At 50.9% G+C, this 19,975-nt stretch overlaps 1 protein-coding gene across 1 annotated transcript in view; it reads right to left on the reverse strand.

Annotated features, from left to right (window-relative positions):
• LOC100074208 (prolyl endopeptidase) overlaps positions 1–18,740 on the reverse strand; it is a 53,595-nt gene extending 34,855 nt beyond the window's left edge. Inside the window, exons 1-6 of the mRNA XM_029047327.1 lie at positions 18,602–18,740; positions 13,117–13,191; positions 9,413–9,546; positions 8,856–8,986; positions 6,762–6,971; positions 5,918–6,039 (exon numbers count right to left, since the gene is read on the reverse strand). Coding sequence (XP_028903160.1) covers positions 5,918–6,039; positions 6,762–6,971; positions 8,856–8,986; positions 9,413–9,546; positions 13,117–13,191; positions 18,602–18,637 — 708 coding nt within the window. The 5' untranslated portion in view covers positions 18,638–18,740. The remainder of the gene's footprint in view (positions 1–5,917; positions 6,040–6,761; positions 6,972–8,855; positions 8,987–9,412; positions 9,547–13,116; positions 13,192–18,601) is intronic.
• Between the last annotated feature and the right edge of the window lie 1,235 nt (positions 18,741–19,975).

Raw genomic sequence — 19,975 nt, forward strand, 5'->3', positions numbered from 1 at the left:
CAGGAGTACTTTCCTTCTCTGCAAGTGCAGTAAAAGTCTCTACTCAGATGGGTCACCTAACTGAAATAGAAAACTGGAATGGATGGTAGGGGTGCCCATGGCATCTGCCAAATTCCACGTGCCATTTTTCATTCAAATTTCCATTACACACCACAGGACAAAACATAAACTGTGCCACTTCAGAGGCGCAAATAAAAATGTAGGGGAGGGAGCTATGCTTACTAGCTACAGCTTTAAATTATGTATGCTGTTTGTGTGTGCGATGTGTGTGTTCGCGTGTGTGTGTGTGTGTGGTGGAGGGGAGGACTGGAGAGGTTGAAGCCAACAGAGCTTCCAATTGTTGCCGCTTTTCAACCTTAACCACGAGCTGTGTCTTCCAGATACAAACTGTGCTGGGAGGATAGAGATAGTATCTTCTAAATTTGTTGAACTCTCCCAAGCTCTTAGTACAGTGTTCTGCAACCATTAGGTGCTCAATCGACGGTAGTAAGAGTGACGTGAAGAAGGAGTTCATGTGTGAGTGTCTGGGCATAAAGAGTACCTACTGCACACCACCTCACAACCAAAGATAGCAAGGTCACACTGACTTTAACTGTGCCCTGTGCCCTGAACACAGTATGTGCTCAATAAATACCATCAATCAGTGGTATTTATTGGGCAGTTATGTGCACAGCACTGTACTAAGCACTTGGGAGGGTTCAATACAACAGACTTGGTAATCACATTCCCTGACCACAAGGAGCTTACAGTTTAGAAGGACAGCTGATTGATTGACCTGGGATGAGGATTTCATGTTTTGGGAAATCACCCAAGGCTTCCAGGCCATCTGATGTGGGAGCAGTAGAGCCCTAGTCTATATAGCCAGCTGTCTGCTTCTCTAATGGAGGCTCAAAATGCTTGAAACTAATGTCCATGGAATATGGAGGATGGGGTATCTGAAGGACCCCACATCTCAGTCCAATCAGCTCCACACTGAGAGATTGAGTAACAAGCCACTCTATGCATTCTCAGAAGAAGTGAACCAAAAATGAAAGGCAAAATTCAGCTGTGGACTGAGATAAAGGGCTCAGTCTCTTCTAATGCGACCTCTGTAGGGTTGGTTTACATGCCTGGTGTTTTTGCCATTGGTGTGCTAAGCATCGTCGGGTTTGTATTTTTGGGTTTAGCGTGGCTTAGTGGCTAGAGCCTGGGCCTGGGAATCAGAAGAAAGGAGACAGAAGTTCTTATCCCGGCTCCGCTGCTTGTCTGCTGTGTGACTTTAGGCAAGTCACTTCATTTCTCTGTGCCTCAGTTACTTCATCTGTAAAATGGGAATTAAGAGTGCAAGCCCCATGTGGGACAGGGACTTTGTCCAACCTGATTAACTTGTATCTGCCCGAGTGTTTAGAACAGTGCCTGGCACATAGTAAGCGCTTAACAAGTACCATTATAATAATCATTATTATTATTATTATTAGCAGCACGTCTAGACTGGAAGGCCCCTGAAGGCAGGACCAGGTCGCAAGCTGGGCCGGACAGGGTTAAGAGTGTTATTTCCTGACGAAGAACAGCAACGTGGTGCTCCTGATAGAGGGGCAGTCCAGCAGGGACGTCGCTCCTTCTGCCTCTCTACTTTGATCACGGAGGGAAGGACTACTCGAGAAACCTGAGGGATCACACTTTGGACTTTCGGCCCAACATCTCCGGCCCGAGCCTGCAGTGCCACTGTCTTGAGAAAACCATTAGAGATGACGACTCCACTGACAACACATTCAGCCCCAATTGATGACAATTTCTGACCAGGCCCATTTCTCTGGAGTCTCTCCCAGAAGCACAATCGTTTTCACTGTCACCAGCTCAAAAATCACTTTTCCTCCCAGTGCTGACGGATCTCGACCAACTCTAAGCCACACAAAAGGGAGACTGGGAATTGTTGTTAACTGTGAACTGTGTCACCTTCGCTGCCAGCCTTCAGAGGGGCCCCGGGGCCACCCGGTTTTATCCAGCAGAAACGAGAGGGGCTGGAATGGATCGTCAGGTGATCGATGACAGCCATTTCAAGCACATCTAATGAGCTTTCCTCTGTGTTCCTGGCTGGTTCGAGCCGTTGAGAGCAGTTGGTGTTTAATCGGGGAGAGGAATTCCCTGGGCACACTGCCGGCAGGATGCCAATTAGCTCCGTCTACTTCATTCCAGCCGTGTCCTTCCAGCAATGGGTTTTATCCGCTCCCTGGAGGGACTCCACTGCCACAAAACCAAATTCACCGTTCTGGAACTAACAACTCTACTTTGCCGGTAATGATAATGCTCCAGATGACAGTGTTTATTAAGTGCCGTGCTAAGTGCCCACGTAATAAAGATGCTACGATCATATTGGAAACAATCGCTGGCCTGCACAAGGTTCCCATTCTGAGGGAGAGGCAGGTGTTATCACCCCCATTTTACAGAGGAGGAAACTGTGGGAGAGAGAAGGTAAGTGACACACCCAAGATCACACAGCAGGTCCGGGACTTAGCTGGGGACTAGGTCCCAGGTCTCCCAACTGCCAGCCCTTGCCTTTTCTACATGCTGCTAGGATTCTGACTGAACGTGCTAGGGTGGACACGTGGTGATCCTTCCTGCCTCTCAATCCTTTTCCAAATGATCATAAATCCCAGGTCAGTGAGGTCTTAATTAAAAATAACAATAATAATGATAATAATTATTGTGGCATTTGTTAAATGCTTACTGTGTACCAGGCACTGAAATAAGCGCTGGAGGGGGCATACAAGCAAATCAGGTTGGACACAGTCCCAGTCCCACATCAGACATACAGTCTCAATCCCCCTTTTACAGATGAGGTAATCGAGGTCCAGAAAAGTGAAATGATTTGTCCAAGGTCACGTAGCAGATGAGTGGCAGAGCGGGAATGTAGAACCCACATCCTTCTGACTCCCAGGCACATGCTCTATTCACTACGCCATGCTGCTTCTCTAATTAATGAGACTGGACTGCACTGTCCATGTGAAACCTTCACACTCACCCTCTGCTCACCCCCAAATGGTAAAGCTCTGTTATTTCACATTAAGGGGAAAAATATCAGAATATTAATGCATTTTTCTGATCAGCATGACTGCAAATCCTATATAGTTGGAAAGACCCCAGGGCTGGGAGTCTGGAGACCGGGGCTCTAGTTCTGTGTCCAACCTGATTAGCTTGTATCTATTCCAGTTCTTAGTACAGTGCCTGGCACACAACAAGTGCTTAACATATGCCATAAAGAAAACAGAGAGAAGAAGTAAGAGAAACCCAAGCAACATGAAAAACATTTTGCTTTTTTAAAGAATTTTAATATTATTCTTTCTACCTCCATGGCAAATTTAGTTTCTTAAAAACTTTTCCCAAAACACCCTCACTTATTTAGTTTTTCTCCCTTACCCTGTGTGAGCCAGGCAGCCCAGGTGGGGAAACCGAGGCATGAAACAGTTAAATGAGTCTCCCGAGGTCACTTCGTGCCCGAGCCAGAATTAGAACATAATATCTTGAGGCAACAGAGTTCTCTAGCCCTCAGAATGGGATGTCAGGGAATTTCCCAAACCCAGAGGAAAGTCTCCTCTGTATACTAACTGGCAAGATGGAGATTCCAGGGAAATGGCACAAGGATCCCAAAACAAGTCAAGTTCCAAGACAGTCTGTCTTAGTATTACTATTTGTGGATGCCTACGTCTGGGTAGTGAATGGGTAGTGAAAAACTCTTTTTTGTTAAGGTCAGGTGTGAGCTCGTTGTGGACAGGGCATGTCACTGTTTATTGTTGTATTGTACTTTCCCAAACACTTAGTACAGTGCTCTGCATCCAGTAAGCATTCCAAGCGCTTAGTACAGTGCTCTGCACATAGTAAGTGCTCAATAAATACTATTGAATGAATAAGCACTCAAAAAATACAACTGACTGAATGAATGAATCTTGAGTAGTCTATGAGAAGTTATTTCTATTTGCAACATACTGGAGTTTTAAAGTGCTCTAAATATGCTTATTTTAAAACTTTTAACAAAAAAAAATTTTTAAATCAATTTTTAAAAATTAGAGTTTTTTTTCCATTTTATATTTACATTTTACCAACTGTGTGGGACACTGGTGTGCAAAAAACCAAAAGCCCGGTTGGGAATCTGGGGCTTCAGAATTATTCTGAAATCTAAAATGGTCGCCGGGTGTCATTCCAAGCTACTGTATTAGACCTGGCCATGACGAAGTCCAAAGTAGCCAGGAATCTCCCCCTAGTCCCCGCAGGGCCCATTCTCATCCAGAAAACTCCATCCCAGATCGCCCTCTGCTGGGATCACGGCTCCTAGCACTAGGATCCTCTCTCCCTTCTGAGTTGGGGCGGGGAAAGGCTGTGAAAGATGCTCTAATCACCAGTGTGGTGCTCTCCTATGGAAGATTTTAAAGCAGGTTCCCCCCCCCCCCCCCCCCCCCCGGCCAATGGCTATGGAGCGCTCGGGGTTCCTGGCTAAATTAGTCCAGTAGAGTAGAAGCTGTCTCTGGGTCACTGCCAAGCTCCCTGATTTGCTGGGAGACAGCTCCCAGGAGCCAGTGGCTGCAAGAGGAGGGCCAGGAAGGGCCACAGCTGAAATAGGATGAGGGAAAGGGGAGGAGAGGAAGGAGGGAGACTGAGGAGGGACAGGAGCAGGGCACTCAATGAAAGGGAAGAGGAGGTGACCAGAAGGACCAGGCCTCTGAAGGCAAAGGGACACCAAATGAGGCGGGCATCGCTCCCAGGTGGACACACTGACATTTACCCCAGCGGAGGAGCCCGTACTCTGCCGGGGGAGGCTCTCAGCTGTGCCAGGCTCAATTCCAGATGAACAAAGGAGGGGCATTAAGGGGGGGGCATTCATTCATTCGTTCAATCGTATTTATTGAGCACTTACTGTGTGCAGAACATCGTACTAAGCATTTGAAAAGTGAAATTCAGCAATAAAGAGAGACAATCCCTGCCCACACTGGGCTTACAGTCTAGAAGTCAGGTGTGTTTCAGTCTAGCCTGAGGTCTGTGGCTTTCAAATACATCCCGTCTACCCATTTTGTACTTCAGTTGGTGATGAAATTTATTAAGCACTTTCTGTGAGGCAAAGCACCATGCTAAGTTTAGGGACTCAGGGACTCAGATTGGGTAGAGTCCATCCCATTCAGAGCTCACAATCTCAGAGGGGTGCGGGGAGAACAGGTATTATCACTTCCATTTTACCAATGAGGAAACTGAGGTCCAGGGAGGGTAAGTGACTTGTCCAAGGTCACCCAGCAAACCAGAGGCAGAGCTGGGACTAGACCCTGGATCTCCTGGCTCCCAGCCCCATTCTATTTCCACTAGGATATGCTTCAACCATAAACAGTGTCTTAGGAAAGAATTTCAGAGTCTAGAACCAGCATGGTAGAACTGCACATTGAGGAAATACAAGGAGTAAAAGGCCCCCAGGGTGCCCAGGATACTTGCCAGGGGATTTGGGGGGATAAACCACTCAAGTTAGTCCTATTGCAAGACTAGTAGTCAAACTCCAGGGCTGAGGACCATCCAGCTAGCCACAAGCTGGGATAAGTGAATAGATTGTATCTGGCTACTTCAGTTGGGGATGGGACTGGGTTTGATTAACTCAGGTAGACTGGGTCAGACTCTGTAGCCAGGAGGATCATAGAGGTTACTCCAAGAAAATATGGAGAGCCTCACAAGCCACTCAGGACACACTATGAAAGAGAATGGTCAACCTGGGCATGTTTGGGAAGCTCCGGTCCCATTGGAACCTTGCAGATGTTGATAATCTGCAGATAACCTCCACCTGCCTTTCTGAAGACCACACGCCTTGGACAGGAACACCATTTGGGCTAGCCCCAAGAAGCTGTTGCCCAAAGTTGCCCTATGACCCGGTCTAGCTGGTTGGAATTTCAGAGTCCAAACCCTTTACCTCACATCCACCCATCCACTTCGGCTCTTCAGGAAACTCCGCACACAAAATGTCCTCTGACTGGTCAGTGCCCAACACATGGTAAAACATCTTCTGGTGCAGGTTGGTGGATGTCTCAGTGCCTAAAAGAGGAGGAATCAAGTTGAAAACTATAGTTCACATTGGAGGGACACCTACAGTAGGCTCTCATAAACATTCCTCTAAGTACCCAACACCTGGAGAAGCAGTGTAGCCTACTGAATAGAGCCTGGGCCTGGAAGTCAGAAGGACCAGTGTTCTAATCCCAGCTCTACTACTAATCTGATGTTTGACCTTGGGCAAGTCATTTCACTTCTCTGGACATCAGTGACTTCATCTGTCAAATGAAGATTTAGACTGTAAGCCCCATGTGGGACATGGACTGTGTCCAGCCTGATCACGTTGCATCTACGCCAGCAGTACAGTGCCTGGCTCTCAGTAAGCACTTAACAAACACCCCCCCAAAAAAAACCAACAAAAACCCCCACCACGGGCAACCCAGTCTAACTGCAGTGAAAGCTTGAGTAGTCTGCGTGTTCTGAGAAGTCGCACGTCCCACAATCTCACAGTCTCACCCCTGTGAGAGTCGCACGTCCCACAATCTGCTGCTGGTTTACAGAAAGCTCCCACCCGAACTTAACTCAAGTGGAGGCTCGGAGAGGGGTCACGGGCCCTATTTTGGAGGGATGAGGCCATTCACTAGTCAGACTAGCAGAGGGTCCTCTGCGGCCTGTCCGACACCTGCCCGAGGCCTCTGAGCCAGGTCACTGGGGCAGCCCCTTCACAAGAACTCTGCAGGCCAGCCTCCACATGAGGCTCAGCTCACCATCGCTCTTCCCGTCCTGCTTCGGGTAACTGTTGTAGAACATCCCCTTCCCATCGTGGGTCCAGGACATGCAGCTGAACTTGACCCGTTCTAGGACGTCCGGGAGCTCTTTCAGGTCGTCCACCTTCATGAATTTGATGGTCACCCAGTCAGAGCCACTGGAGCTCAGCCCATAGGCAAAATACTCGCCGTCTTCACTGAAGGCGTAACCTGTGGCGCATGAGGGAGGAAGGGAGGAAGCACAAACACGGTTGTTCGGTGGGAACTTGTGACAACAGACACCAGCCGTTTGCAATGGGCTGGTCAGTCAGTCAATCTCCAGTATGTCCTGAGTGCCTAACGGGTGCAGAGCACCAGAGTGACCCCATCACTTCTATTTACTATTCCTACACTGCATTCCTCCTCGTACAATAAGCCTCCACGGAGTGTGTTTCAGATAGGATCTATTTGGATCTGTCCATAAAACTACTGTGGGACACATTTGCCAGTCCCGTGGCATGCGGGTGAGCACTGCTCAGACACCTAGGGTGAAGAGGGGAAGATGTGTCCCACCACTGTGTTTATGGTAGTGGGGAGGACTCATCAGCTTTACTTTCAATATACAGCGGTCAACAAATGGTAATCACTGAGAAGACTGTGTAACCGCTAGATTAAAATCTCCAAGAGAGATGACCACGTCTGTTAACTCTATTGTACTCTCCCAAGTGCTTATTACAGACTTTTGCACAAAAGGAGTGTCCAGTTGATGGATTGATCATTCATTTGTATTTATTGAGCGATTACTGTATGCAGAGTGTTGTAGTAAGCGCTTGGGAGAGTATAACACAACAATAATCAGACACATTCCCTGCCTACAATGAGCTTATGGTCTAGAGCGTTAGGGATCAATCGGAAGATGCCTCCAATATGGTGGCTGGAGATAAGCCCTTTCCTGGATGACAGTCCACCAATGAGTAGATTTGGAAGAGATCTAAAGGACTGGGGACTCTAGAAACCTGCAGAATTGCTTAAGAATATCTGGAGTGATTTGACTTTCATTACAGAAGGCTTCACCCTACACTAACAACTTTCCCCCATCAACCTAAGAGGATACAAGGACTATTCTGAGTCAGCCTCACTTATGATGACTTCCAACACTTCTGGGAGGCAGAATAGCTGAGAGAGACGGGAAAGAGCTTGGGTCTGGAAGTTGGGAGACACAGGTTCTCATTCCACCTATATCCCAGGCTGCTGGGTGATCTTGGGTGAGTCACATAACCTCCCTCTGGGCCTCAGTTTTCTACTTGGTAAGATGGAAACAAAATTACTTGCTCTACCCACCGATTATAGACAATTAACCCAATCAATGGTACTTATTGAGCGCTTGCTGTGTGCAGAGCATTGAACTAAGCCTTTGGGAAAGTATATTACAACACGATCTCTGCCCACAAGGAGCATAGTATACAGGGGGAGGGAGACATTAAAATAGATTAGGGATAGGGGACATAGTAGAACATGAGAATAAAAACGTAAGTACTGTGAGGCTGGGAGGAGTATCAAAGTGCTTAAGTGGTACACATCCAATTGCACAATCCATGCAGAAGGGAAGGTATCAAACCCCATGAACAACAGAGACTGTATCCAATCTGATTATTTTGTACCCACCCTGGTGCTTAGCAAAGTGCTAGCACACATGCAGAAGTAGCATGGTCTAATGGATAGAGCAAAGGGCCTGGGAATCAAAAGTTCATGAGTTCTAATTCTGCTTCTGTCAATTGTCTGTATGACCTTGGGCAAGTCACTTCACTTCTCTAGCCCTCAGTTACTTCATCTCTAAACTGGGGATTAAGACTGAGCTGATTTGGGACAGGAACTGTGTCTAACCTGATGTGCTTGTATTCCCCCCAGCTCTTATTACAGTGACTGAAACATAATAAGTGCTTAACGAATAACACAATTATTACTCTTATGATTGGTGTGAGGCACCTAATAATAAATATTGCCATCATTGTGAGATTGCTGATGCTAAGGTGACCAGGACTTCCCACCTCTGGACAGTGCCTGCTTATCACCGGCCAAGCCCAGCCCCAAGTGCCGTGGCATCCGTTCACTCACCCCTCAGGGCCACAGTGCCGTCATCAGACAGCTTGTTGGGATCCAGAAATACCCTGGACTCCTGATCCAAGGAGTCTTGCACGTACAACACCCGCTGGTTCTGCAGTCCTGAGTTGTAGAAATAAAAATACCTGGAGGACAGAAGAAAGCGTTACTCAGGGCAGGCTTCTTGAAGCTTATAGTCTTGCAAAAGCAGTTTGACATGCAAACCCTGCACACAAAACCAGGACAATACTGTTTTCTGAATGTGACGCTTTGGAGGAGAGGCAGAATCCAGAATGGCCTGGGGTTGGTAGGTCGGTTACTGTCTGTCTGTCTGTCTCTCCCGCCTTGCACACGACATAGGCAGACAGCAGGCAAATGCTTACTTATGACATGAGCTATCAGATTAATGAAGAGCTCAAAGTCTCAGCAATTTTAAAGAGACCAAATAGGGCTTCACAAATGAACCCTTTTTATAAAACTCAAGTGCCTTCCTAGCACCACCATTTGGCAAACTCTGAAAACAGGCCTCAACAGCAAACTTGCTCTTCCCTAATCCCTAGAGAGCCACTCACCTCTTGCCCTTTTTGAAGTGGCAGCTATACTTGGGGTAGTCATACAGCTCGGTCATCCTCTCCTTGAACAAGCCGCGGACCGGGCTCTGCTCCAGAAAGGGCATGGTGATCTTGTTTTGGGCCTCCACGAATGCCTGGGAAGAGAAGCACTCTGTGTAATAGCTGGCCGAACACAAGCTCGATCACGGTCCCACAGTCAGCTCCCAAGGACCGACTTCGGCTTCTGCCTCCCAATCTCAAGTATGAGGGGGAAACAGTGGATGTCGCCGGAGTCTGGACCCTGACCCTGCCTTCCCGCACCAGACGTCACCTTGTGCCACCAATGGCAGGGGAGGAAAGAAGCCCATTTTGGCTCACCACGTGGAGGCTGAGGGCTGAACTGGGCTCTGCCACCGCCCTAATGTGTCACTGTGGGCAAGCCACTTAACTACTCTTGGCCTCAGTTTCCTCATCTGTAAAACAGGAGTAACACCTCTGCTCTTCCTGCCTCTTGGATTATGGGCCCTGTATGGACCACAAACTTTATCTGACCTGATTATCTCATTTCTACCCCAGTGATTAGCATAAGTCTTGGTACATAGTAAGCACTCAATCAATACCATTATTATGATTATGAAGTAACACTGCACTTCACAGAGGTGGCCACCTGTATCCCACCAGGGGCACGCAGTTTAAGAAAGAAGGGAAATGGGTATTTTATTCCATTGTATTTTGGTTCCCCTGGCATTATCCTTGACTCATCTCCCTCATTCCACCCACATATTTAATCTGTCACCAAATCCTGTCAGTTCTACCTTCACAATATTACTAAAAACCATCCTTTCCCCTCCAACCAAACTGCTATTATGCTGACCCAAGCACTTCTTCTACCCCACCTTGATTACTGCATCAGTCTTTTTGCTGACCTCCTGGTCTCCAGTCTCCTCCCAACTCCAGTCCATTCTTCACCCTGCTGCCCAGACCATTTTTCTACCAAACACTCAGTCCGAGTTTTCCCATGCCTCAGAAACCTCCAGTGGTTGCCCATTCTCCTCTGCATCAAATAAAAACTCCTTACGAGTGGCTTGAAAGCCAGCAGCTCTCCCCATCTCGTCTCACCTTGCTGATCTCCTACTACAATCTAGCCGACACACTTTCCTCCACTAATGCCAACCTACTCATTGTATCTTATCATCATCGATCTTGCTGCTGACCCCTTTCCCATGTCCTCCCTGAGGCCTGGAATTCCCTCTCCTTTCTTATATGACAGACCACCACTCTCCCCAACCACAAAACCATATTAAAATCATATCTCTCACAAGAAGTCATCCCCAATTAAGCTCTCATTTTCCCTATCCCGATTTCTCTTACTCTCTCTCCCCTCTGTGTTGCCCTTGCACTTGGATTTGTACTCTTTATTCACCTTACCCTCAGCCCCACAGCACTTAATCATGGGTCCATAATTCATTTCAATGCCTGTCTCCCCTTCCGGACTGTAAACTACTGTAGGCAGGGAACACCCTTGCAAACTGCTGTATTGTACTTTCCCAAGTGTTTAGGGAGAGTGGGTATTAGACTATAAGCCCGTCAAAGGGCAGGGACTGTCTCTATCTGTTGCCGACTTGTACATTCCAAGCGCTTAGTACAGTGCTCTGCACACAGTAAGCGCTCAATAAATACTATTGAATGAATCACCCTCTTACCGAGTAGAAAATTGAGGCCCAGAGAGGTTATGTGCATCTCATATCTTCTCTGACAAGCTCTCCCTCCCAGTGGAAGTGGTGACAGTCAGTGGCCGCCACCAGGACCCCAGCTCCTGGAACTAGGGGGCAGGGGAGGGATTCAGAGGGCCCGGGGGGATTCTGGGCCAATTTAGGGAGAAACACACCTTGGAGCTCAGACTGGGTTATCTGGATGGCAGAATCCCCAGCTGTCCACCTCTGGGGCAAGAAGCAGCAAAGGGTTTTCTGAACCTACCACCGAGATGCCACAGCAATCCGCCCAGCTAATAAAATCTGCAAATTGTGCTTATAAACGGTTCATATGCTGCTTTCAGCATCCACGGAGGAAACATGCTCACCTCTCCTCCTCCCCTCCAGGCTGAAAAACGTTTAATAAAAAAGCCGTCTGCATTGCTCCAAGCAACTCTAATAGGATTTGCTCACCTTCTAATTATCTTCCTTGAAATGCCATCTCTTTTGCCTTTCTCCAACTAAGCTGCCAAACCACCACCTCCCCTTCAAAAGCTTCCTAAAAAGTCACCTCCTCTCAGAGGCCTTCCCTGATTGATCTGCCTGTTCCAGGTCATGTTATTCCATCAACCTGGTACTCATGAGTCTGTTTATTTGCATCCTTGTGTCTTTTAATCACTTGTATTTAATGTTCTTTTCCCTATGATCTGTGTAGTCTTGCCTCCCCAGTGAACTTGTAAGGTCTTCAGGGATGGTGATTGTGGCTTTTACTTCTCTGGAATGTTTCCTTATTTCTGTACATCCATGATGATAATGAAGAAGAAGAGGAAACTCATTCTCACCTTAACTTTATGACCTTACATTTCTGATTGACCATCTTCATTTGGAAAATTCATAGGAATCCCAGTTATGAAAAAGATAACAGATTGCTGCTGCTGATTTACCTGGGGCTTAGTTTGCCAGCTCTTATTTGATATCCCCTGTCCTGTCTTAAAAATTGCTCAATGAAATACGATCTTAGAAATAACACCTTTAATGGACTCTGGGGCTGCCAAAATCCATTAGTCCGGAAACCTTTTAATACTAACTTTTGCATGGTGTCTACTGATTTGGTTTCGGAGTAAGAAAGAACTGTCAAAGTAAAAATGTTCCCAGAAGGGTCAGATCACCTGTAGAACGATTCACTGCAAAGGAAAACCAGAGCACTCATGCATGTACACAAACCCACACAAACCCCACCCACCCAAAGATTTCTGAATACTGCTGTCAGGAGAGAGGCAATATGGTTCCTGTAGAGAGAAACAGAATCTGCTAGAGTTCTTTGAAGGAGTCAAGAAGCACTATTGCCATTTTTCCCGGATTACATTCCCCAACTACCACCTCAGGACTTATGCACCACCTAGGCTATGGTGTACTCACAGCCTGTACGGAAATTGTGAATGGATGGATGCTAGGTGGGACAGTGGGGGAAGCCAACTGGCACCTCCACAATTATGAAGAGAGTGCTGTGTGTTGGGAACGCATCCCGTGGCTCTTCAAACCCCACCTGGGTGGCCACTGTTGGACTTAGTACAGTGCTCTGCACATAATAAGCGCTCAATAAATACTATTAATGAATGAATGAATGAATGAACCTGGGATTTTTGGACTGGCCAGACGCCGGTCTGACCCACACTGCTGCTGCTCATTCTTCTGTTCTTTCCTTCACCCTTTGCTGAAGATGAGAGGCAGAAGATTCCATCCTTTCAGGGCCACAGTCACCACCCCAACTTTAGGCCTCACGCGCATACAGCAAAAGGTGTTTGTGAGCTTGAAGTCGAAAACCCCTCCCCCACCCTCTGATTACGTGGCATGGCCCTAACCCACCTTTGCCCAGGGGGTGCTGCTCTGGGAGGAGGCTGGCACTTGTCGTCACCAATTAACCCCTACCCCTCTAGAGAAAATGGGGCTAGGGAAGGAGAAGGTTGAAAAAAGGAGCACCAGCCTCTGGGTCATTAATGGTATCGAGTTCTGGGTCTTGTCTTTGGCCATTACCTTAGTCTGTTCACTGTCAGGATCTTCGAGCCAGATGTAGGGGTCGCAGATCTTACAGCCATGGTAATCTTGCACCTGCCAAGGGGAAAACAGAGAACGAGCTCATCAGAGCACAATCCATACCCAGGCGAACGGAGCCCTTCCATATGGTCAGAGCATGGCTCTAGGAATCAGGACAGCGGGATTCTAGTCCAGGGCTCTGCCCCCAAGCCGGCCGGCTAACATGGGTGAGGACCTTGAGAGCGCTTTGCCATGTTACTTCTGCCGGTCTAGTCACTTGGGGCACTCCTTGCCCGGGAGTGGGAGGTAACACAACAGGCAGGCCCAGGCGCCAGACACCACCAACAGCCAAGCCACAAGCCACTAGCACTGTCATCGACTCCTCTGCTCAGGTTCTCAATCCGGAAGTCTCTGATCCGAGGCTTCGTCCCTGACAGGCGACGCTGTTGACTCCAGTATTAATGACTCCGGAGATAATTAATGCTCCAACTCAGCCCTGTGATTAGGTATCAAAGACGTGTGTTTTAAGTCCAGAAATGCCAGCATGGCTGCAGGTGGTCAGAACGGAGCAGAATCCCAAACCCCCACCAGCTGGGAATGGGACCTGTGATTTCCCTGGATGAAAACCAAGGGTTGGTGGGGCCTTCTCCGTCAAAGAGAGCACTGCCCGTTCAGGGTGGCTCCCTTTTTAAGAGGAAATAACTGAAATCCTGGAGAGAAAAGAGACAGGCACACTCTAAAATCTTTTGGCACTCTTAGAGAAGATTATGATTCAAGAACCCATCCATTAGGGAAATGAGCATGAAAGCCGCTAAAGGAACCTTGTCTCTCTCGCCTGCTTGTGCCTCTGGTCCTGCCCTAAACCATGTGAAATTGCCCAACTCCCGTGGCCAGTTGCTGGCAGGCCTTGGGGTGCTATTTCGCTTTCCAGGTTAGCAGGGACACCAGGACCCGGCCTGCTCTCAGCTATTGCCCTGGCTCCATTCACGGCCAACAGAGACCAAGCGGTCTTTGCTGGACATAGAAAATACCCAGAGAGAGAAGGGAGCTGGGGTAGATGATCTCGGCTTCAGGGGAATGGGGGAGGAGGGATGGAGGATGGGGGCGCTGAGCTGCCCATTCCCCACATCAACACCCCTCTCCTGCCCTCCAAATTCACCCACACCCAGCCATCTTTCCAGCAAACTCCCTTCATCGATGGCTTCTATTGAGCACCCCCTGTGTGCAAGGCAGTGGACTGGGAGCTTAAGGGAACACAACAGAAGTTGGACATATGTCCCCTGTCCCCAGGGGGCTTACAGCTGAATGAGAGAGACACATCAACAAAGCTATTTACAAGGAGTAGAAGTAAGAGGAAGAACAAATATGAATATGGCAGATGAATGACCAGAAAAAAAACCAAACACAGAATGCAGTTGAATCTTCGTGTTCTTCAGTGCTGAGGAGGGAACTAAACACTGAAGAGCTAAAGGTGGCTGCTGGGATGGCATGACTGGAGGTGTTGGGAGTTCAGCAGGGAAGGCTTCCTGGAGGCGGTGGGATTTGGGAAAAGTCTTTGAAGATGGGAAGAGCGGTGGTCTGGTGGATTCAGGGAGGGAGTTTAATCTTCACATGGGGCATGCAGGAGTCCCAGGCCTGGTAAGACACATGGTCCTTGCCCCTCCCAACTCTTGGAACTGACCACCCAACGGGAGAGGGAGGTTCACTATCATGCTACACGGCCTCTGTAGTGCAGGGGCAGGGGGCCGGGACCTCTACGGGGGAGAGAGGCAGGGGACGAAATGTATCCGCACAGAACTGCTGGGTCTTTATGGTGAACAGCACCAGCAGACATTTTCAAACCTCCATTCCCCACCCCTTCCCGCCCAAAGTCCTAGCCAGTTGTCACTCCAGACACAAGCAGGGAGTTCACATCTTTGCTTTCCCTCTGAGGCTTTCACAATACCTACTCATCTTAATAGGCAATGACAACATCCACCTGAAAAAGCCTCCCTGCCAACAAGCCACAGTGGGAAAGCACCCTTGAGCCTCCCCTATGGATGCCTACTTCATCTTCCAGCTACTCACTAGTTTCTACCCCAGCTAACCACGGAAGGGGCTGCTCAATGGAGGGGAAGGGACTGGTCTTTACTGTCTGATGGAAAACGGAGCCACCCAGCTGAGTTCCCGTGTCATTTCCGCCCAGCCATGCATCCCTCCTGTAATTAACTCCCAGTGGCAACCAGGGCTGGAGATTCGGCTGCAATGCCACCTGCCCTTCGGCTGGGGTGGTGGGGGTGGGGGACCGGCGGCGGGAGCAACTCGTCCAAGGGAAGGGCTCTCAGAGACTGGGTCGGTGGGTGGGTGGAAGGGAAATGGGGTGGGGCATGGCCTTTGGATTGGTACCCTATGCTTGGCGCCCAAATGCCGCCCTCCCCACGCCCTGCGCTCTGCCCACAGGAAGAGAGTGACCCAACTGGTCAAACAACTGGGACAATGGCCAGCCGACAAAATGGAACCCTTGGAAGAACCTCTTCCCTACCTGGGGGAGACGTCTTGGAGGTGGCAGGCTGGGGGGGAGAGGGACAGAAGACACAAGGGCTCTCTATGCCCAATATCCCTCTCCTGCCGCATGGGTTCATCCAGTTGGCACCGCTCAGATCCATCCCTTAAACAACCCTCAACCCACAGGAGGTTGGCACTGCCTGTGCTCCTGGCACCCAAGATGCATAGGGCAGACAGCAAGGAAAACAAAGAAGATCAGGGCTCATGCCTTGGCCCATGAAAGACAGCCCGTGCCTGGAAGGTGCCATCTGGTGCCAGCAACCTACTGGCCAATGACACCGGAAGCAGATGACCATCCACAGCCCAGGCCTCGGGCAGGTGACCGCCCAAGCAGGTGCCCATTCACAGTCCTTGGGCCAGCGTCAAGCCTCAGTAGGGTCGAGACCTGAGAAAAGTCAATGCCAGGAAGTCCCAATCCAACCTGACCCTGTGAATATGAGGGGCAACCTGAAAACCTGAGTTGAAAAATCCTGTAATTGCACCACCTGGCTTCTGCCCCATTTACTTCAGTCTTCTTTTAAAGTCCAAAAACTTTGATAGCTAAGTGGCTCAAAGTAAACAAATTGGAAAACCCAAACAGACTAAAGAAGTAACCTAAACAATTCCATTTTACAGAAGTGTAAACATAGATACTGTGGACAATTGGAAGGAGATTAAACAAACACAATTTAAATTCCCATTCACTTTTTAATCCTCTTTCAGCCTGAGGCAAAAGCTTTTGGGTCATGTCTACCTCTCTGGTCAAAACTTTTGAAACCAACCAAGGAATTCAGAAGAAGGGCCATGTCTTCCCTGCCTGCAAAGTGCAAAGTCCTCCTAAAATCCCATCTCCTCTCTTTCCCCAATAAATTCTTATCTTCCCAATTTCCCTATCAGCACTTTGGCACTCTATTGCACTTAAGTGCAAATACAATCTATTATTTTCTCCTACTGTAATTTACCTTAGGGTCTGCTTCCCCTCGGCTATATTGTGGACTCTTTGGGGGCAGGGATCACTAACTTACTCTACTGGATTCACCCATTCACTCAGTCCAGTGCTCTGCACCCAACAGGTGCTCAAGAAGTACTATTGACTGATGACACTGATGAAGATCAGAACCTCGAATTTGATTAATTCCTCTGCACTTAACCAACGCTATTTATTGAGCACTTACCATCGGTGGAGCCCTATACCATCCACTTGGGAAAGCCCGATGCAACAGAGTTGGTAGACGAGATACCTGCCCGCAACTATCTTACAGTTTACAAGAGGAGAGAGACACATTAAAATTGTGAAGCAGCGTGGCTTAATGGAAAGAGCCTGGGTTTGGGAGTCGGAGGAGGTGGGTTCTAATCCCAATTCTGTCACTTGTCTGCTGTGTGACCTTGGGCAAGTCACTTCACGTCCCTGTGCCTCAGTTACCTCATCTGTAAAATGGGGATGAAGACTGTGAGCCCCACGCAGGACAACCTGATCACCTTGTAACGCCCCCAGAGAAGCAGCGTGACTCAGTGGAAAGATCCCGGGCTTGGGAGTCAGAAGTCATTGGGTCTAATCCCAGCTCCGCCGCTTGCCAGCTGTGTGACTTTGGGCAAGACACTTAACTTCTCTGTGCCTCAGTTACCTCATCTGTAAATGGGGATTAAAACTGTGAGCCCCACATGGGACAACCTGATCACCCTGTATCCCGCCACCCCTCCCCCCAGAACTTAGGACAGCACTTAGCACAAAGTAAGTGCTTAACAAATGCCACTATTATTATTACTACTACCCCTGTGCTTAGAACAGTGCTCGGCACATAGGAAGAGCTTAACAAATGCCATAATTAGTATTATTAGAATAGGGAAAGGAGACGTGGCAGAGTATAGGAACGAATTGATTTATGTCCATCCTCAGAGTGTGTACAGATCGAATATTCGATGATGCACTATATTTGACTTATTCTGTTTTCCTGGGGACTCTGGCCTCAGGGCCGGAATGGAAGCTCCTTGCAGGCAGGTGGGCGGGGGGCGGGTGTGTGTGCCCAACGCTCAGCACAGTGCACAGGCTGCGACGACCCCACCCGCCCCTGGAAACCTCGGCCCCTTCCCCTGCCCCCCGGGGGCTTGACGGCTTCAAGGGTGAAGAAGAAGAGGGTGCAATGGCAGGTCACGAAGCAGGAGCGGGGGGGGGGGGGGCTTATTATTTATTATTATTATTACTATTATTATCACTGAAGGGCGAGGAGGAGGGAAAGGGGGAGAGGGCTGGGGAGGGGGGAGGGGGGTTTAGGCCGAGGAGGAAGAAAAGGGCCGAGGGGTGGGCAGGGGGTTTGGGCCGAGGAAGAGGAGGAAAAAGAGGAGGGTCGGGGGGTGGGCAGAGGGTTTGGGCCGAGGAAGAGGAGGAGGAGGAGGAGGAGAAGGAGGAGGAGGAGAAGGAGGAGGAGGAAGAGGAAAAGGAGAAGGAGGAGGAGGAGAAGGGTCGGGGGGTGGGCAGAGGGTTTGGGCCGAGGAAGGAGGAGCAAGAGGAGGAGGGTCGAGGGGTGGGCAGGGGGTTTGGGCCGAGCAAGAGGAGGAGGAGGAAGAGGAAGATCGAGGGGCGGGCAGAGGATTTGGGCCGAGGAAGAGGAGGAGGGTCGGGGGTGGGCAGAGGATTTGGGTCGAGGAAGAGGAGGAAGAAGAGGAGGAGGGTCGAGGGCTGGGCAGAGGATTTGGGCCGAGGAAGAGGAAGAAGAAGACGACGGTCGAGGGGTGGGCAGGGGGTTTGGGCCGAGGAGGAGGAGGAGGAAGAAGAGGAGGGTTGGGGTTGGGCAGGGGATTCAGGCCCAGGAGGAGGAGGCGGAGAAGGCCGTGGTTGGTGGAGCGGGCAGGGGCTATTTCTGCGGGCCGGTGACGGTTGTCCGGGAGCGGGGCGGCGGCGGCGGGGACCCCGCAGGGCCGGGGAGCGGGGCGCGGGGCGCGGGGGCCGCAGCGCGGGACTCACCGCAGCCTCATCGCGGTAGACCTCGGGGTAGAGCATGGCGGGGCCGGAGGAGCGGGCGGAGCAGCGGCCGGCGGAGGGAGAGCAGGCAGCGCCGCCGGGACAAGTCCCAAGCTCCGCCCCGGAGGCGGATCCCGCCCCGACGCCGACACCGACAAGAGGGAAAGAGGGAGGCGGCGCGCGCGCGCCCACCGGGAACACAGCGCCCCCTGCACGCCAGCCCGGGAGCACTGCACTACTGTAGTGCAGTGTAGCGACCCCCCCCCCCACCCCCCGGACCGGGACCACAGCGCCCCCTGCACGGCAGCCGAGGAGCAGTGCAGTACTGTGACCCGCGCCAGGACCGGGACCACAGCGCCCCCTGCACGGCAGCCGGGGAGCAGTGCAGTGCCGCGATTCCCCGCCAGGACCGGGACCACAGCGCCCCCTGCACGGCAGCCGCGGAACAGCGCAGCGCAGCGTCCCCCGGACCGGGACCACGGCGCCCCCTGCACGGCAGCCGGGGAGCAGTGCAGTGCCGCGATTCCCCGCCAGGACCGGGACCACAGCGCCCCCTGCACGGCAGCCGCGGAACAGCGCAGCGCAGCGTCCCCCGGACCGGGACCACGGCGCCCCCTGCACGGCAGCCGGGGAACAGTGCAGTGTCGCGATTCCCCGCCAGGACCGGGACCACAGCGCCCCCTGCACGGCAGCCGCGGAACAGCGCAGCGCAGCGTCCCTCGGATCGGGACCACGGCGTCCTCTGCACGGCAGCCGGGGAACAGTGCAGTGTCGCGATTACCCGCCAGGACCGGGACCACAACGCCCCCTGCACGGCAGCCGCGGAACAGCGCAGCGCAGCGTCCCCCGGACCGGGACCACGGCGTCCTCTGCACGGCAGCCGCGGAGCAGTGCAGTGCAGTACTGCGACCCCCGCCAGGACCGGGTCCACAGCGCCCCCTGCACGGCAGCCGAGGAGCAGTGCAGTGTCGCGATTCCCCGCCAGGACCGGGACCACAGCGCCCCCTGCACGGCAGCCGAGGAGCAGTGCAGTGTCCTCCGCCAGGAACGGGACCACAGCGCCCTCTGCGGGCACAGGGACGACAGCGTCCCCTGCACTGCAGCGGCGGGTGCGCGCCCTCTGCGTGGCCGCGGTGGCGCTGCGCTCCCTGCAGGATCGGGACCACAGCGCCCTCTGCAGGGCAGCGAGGACGCAGCGCCCTCCGCGCGGCACTGCCCAGGAGTGGGAGACCGGGCGATGGATTTAAATAAATGTTATTTGTCAAGCGCTAACAACGTGCAGAGCACTGTTCTAAACGCTGGGATAGATACAGGGGAATGAGGTTGTCCCACGTGAGGCTCACAGTCTTCATCCCCATTTTACAGATGAGGGAACTG

The sequence above is a fragment of the Ornithorhynchus anatinus genome, chromosome 19 (genome assembly GCF_004115215.2).
Source record: "Ornithorhynchus anatinus isolate Pmale09 chromosome 19, mOrnAna1.pri.v4, whole genome shotgun sequence".
Lineage (NCBI taxonomy): Eukaryota > Metazoa > Chordata > Mammalia > Monotremata > Ornithorhynchidae > Ornithorhynchus > Ornithorhynchus anatinus.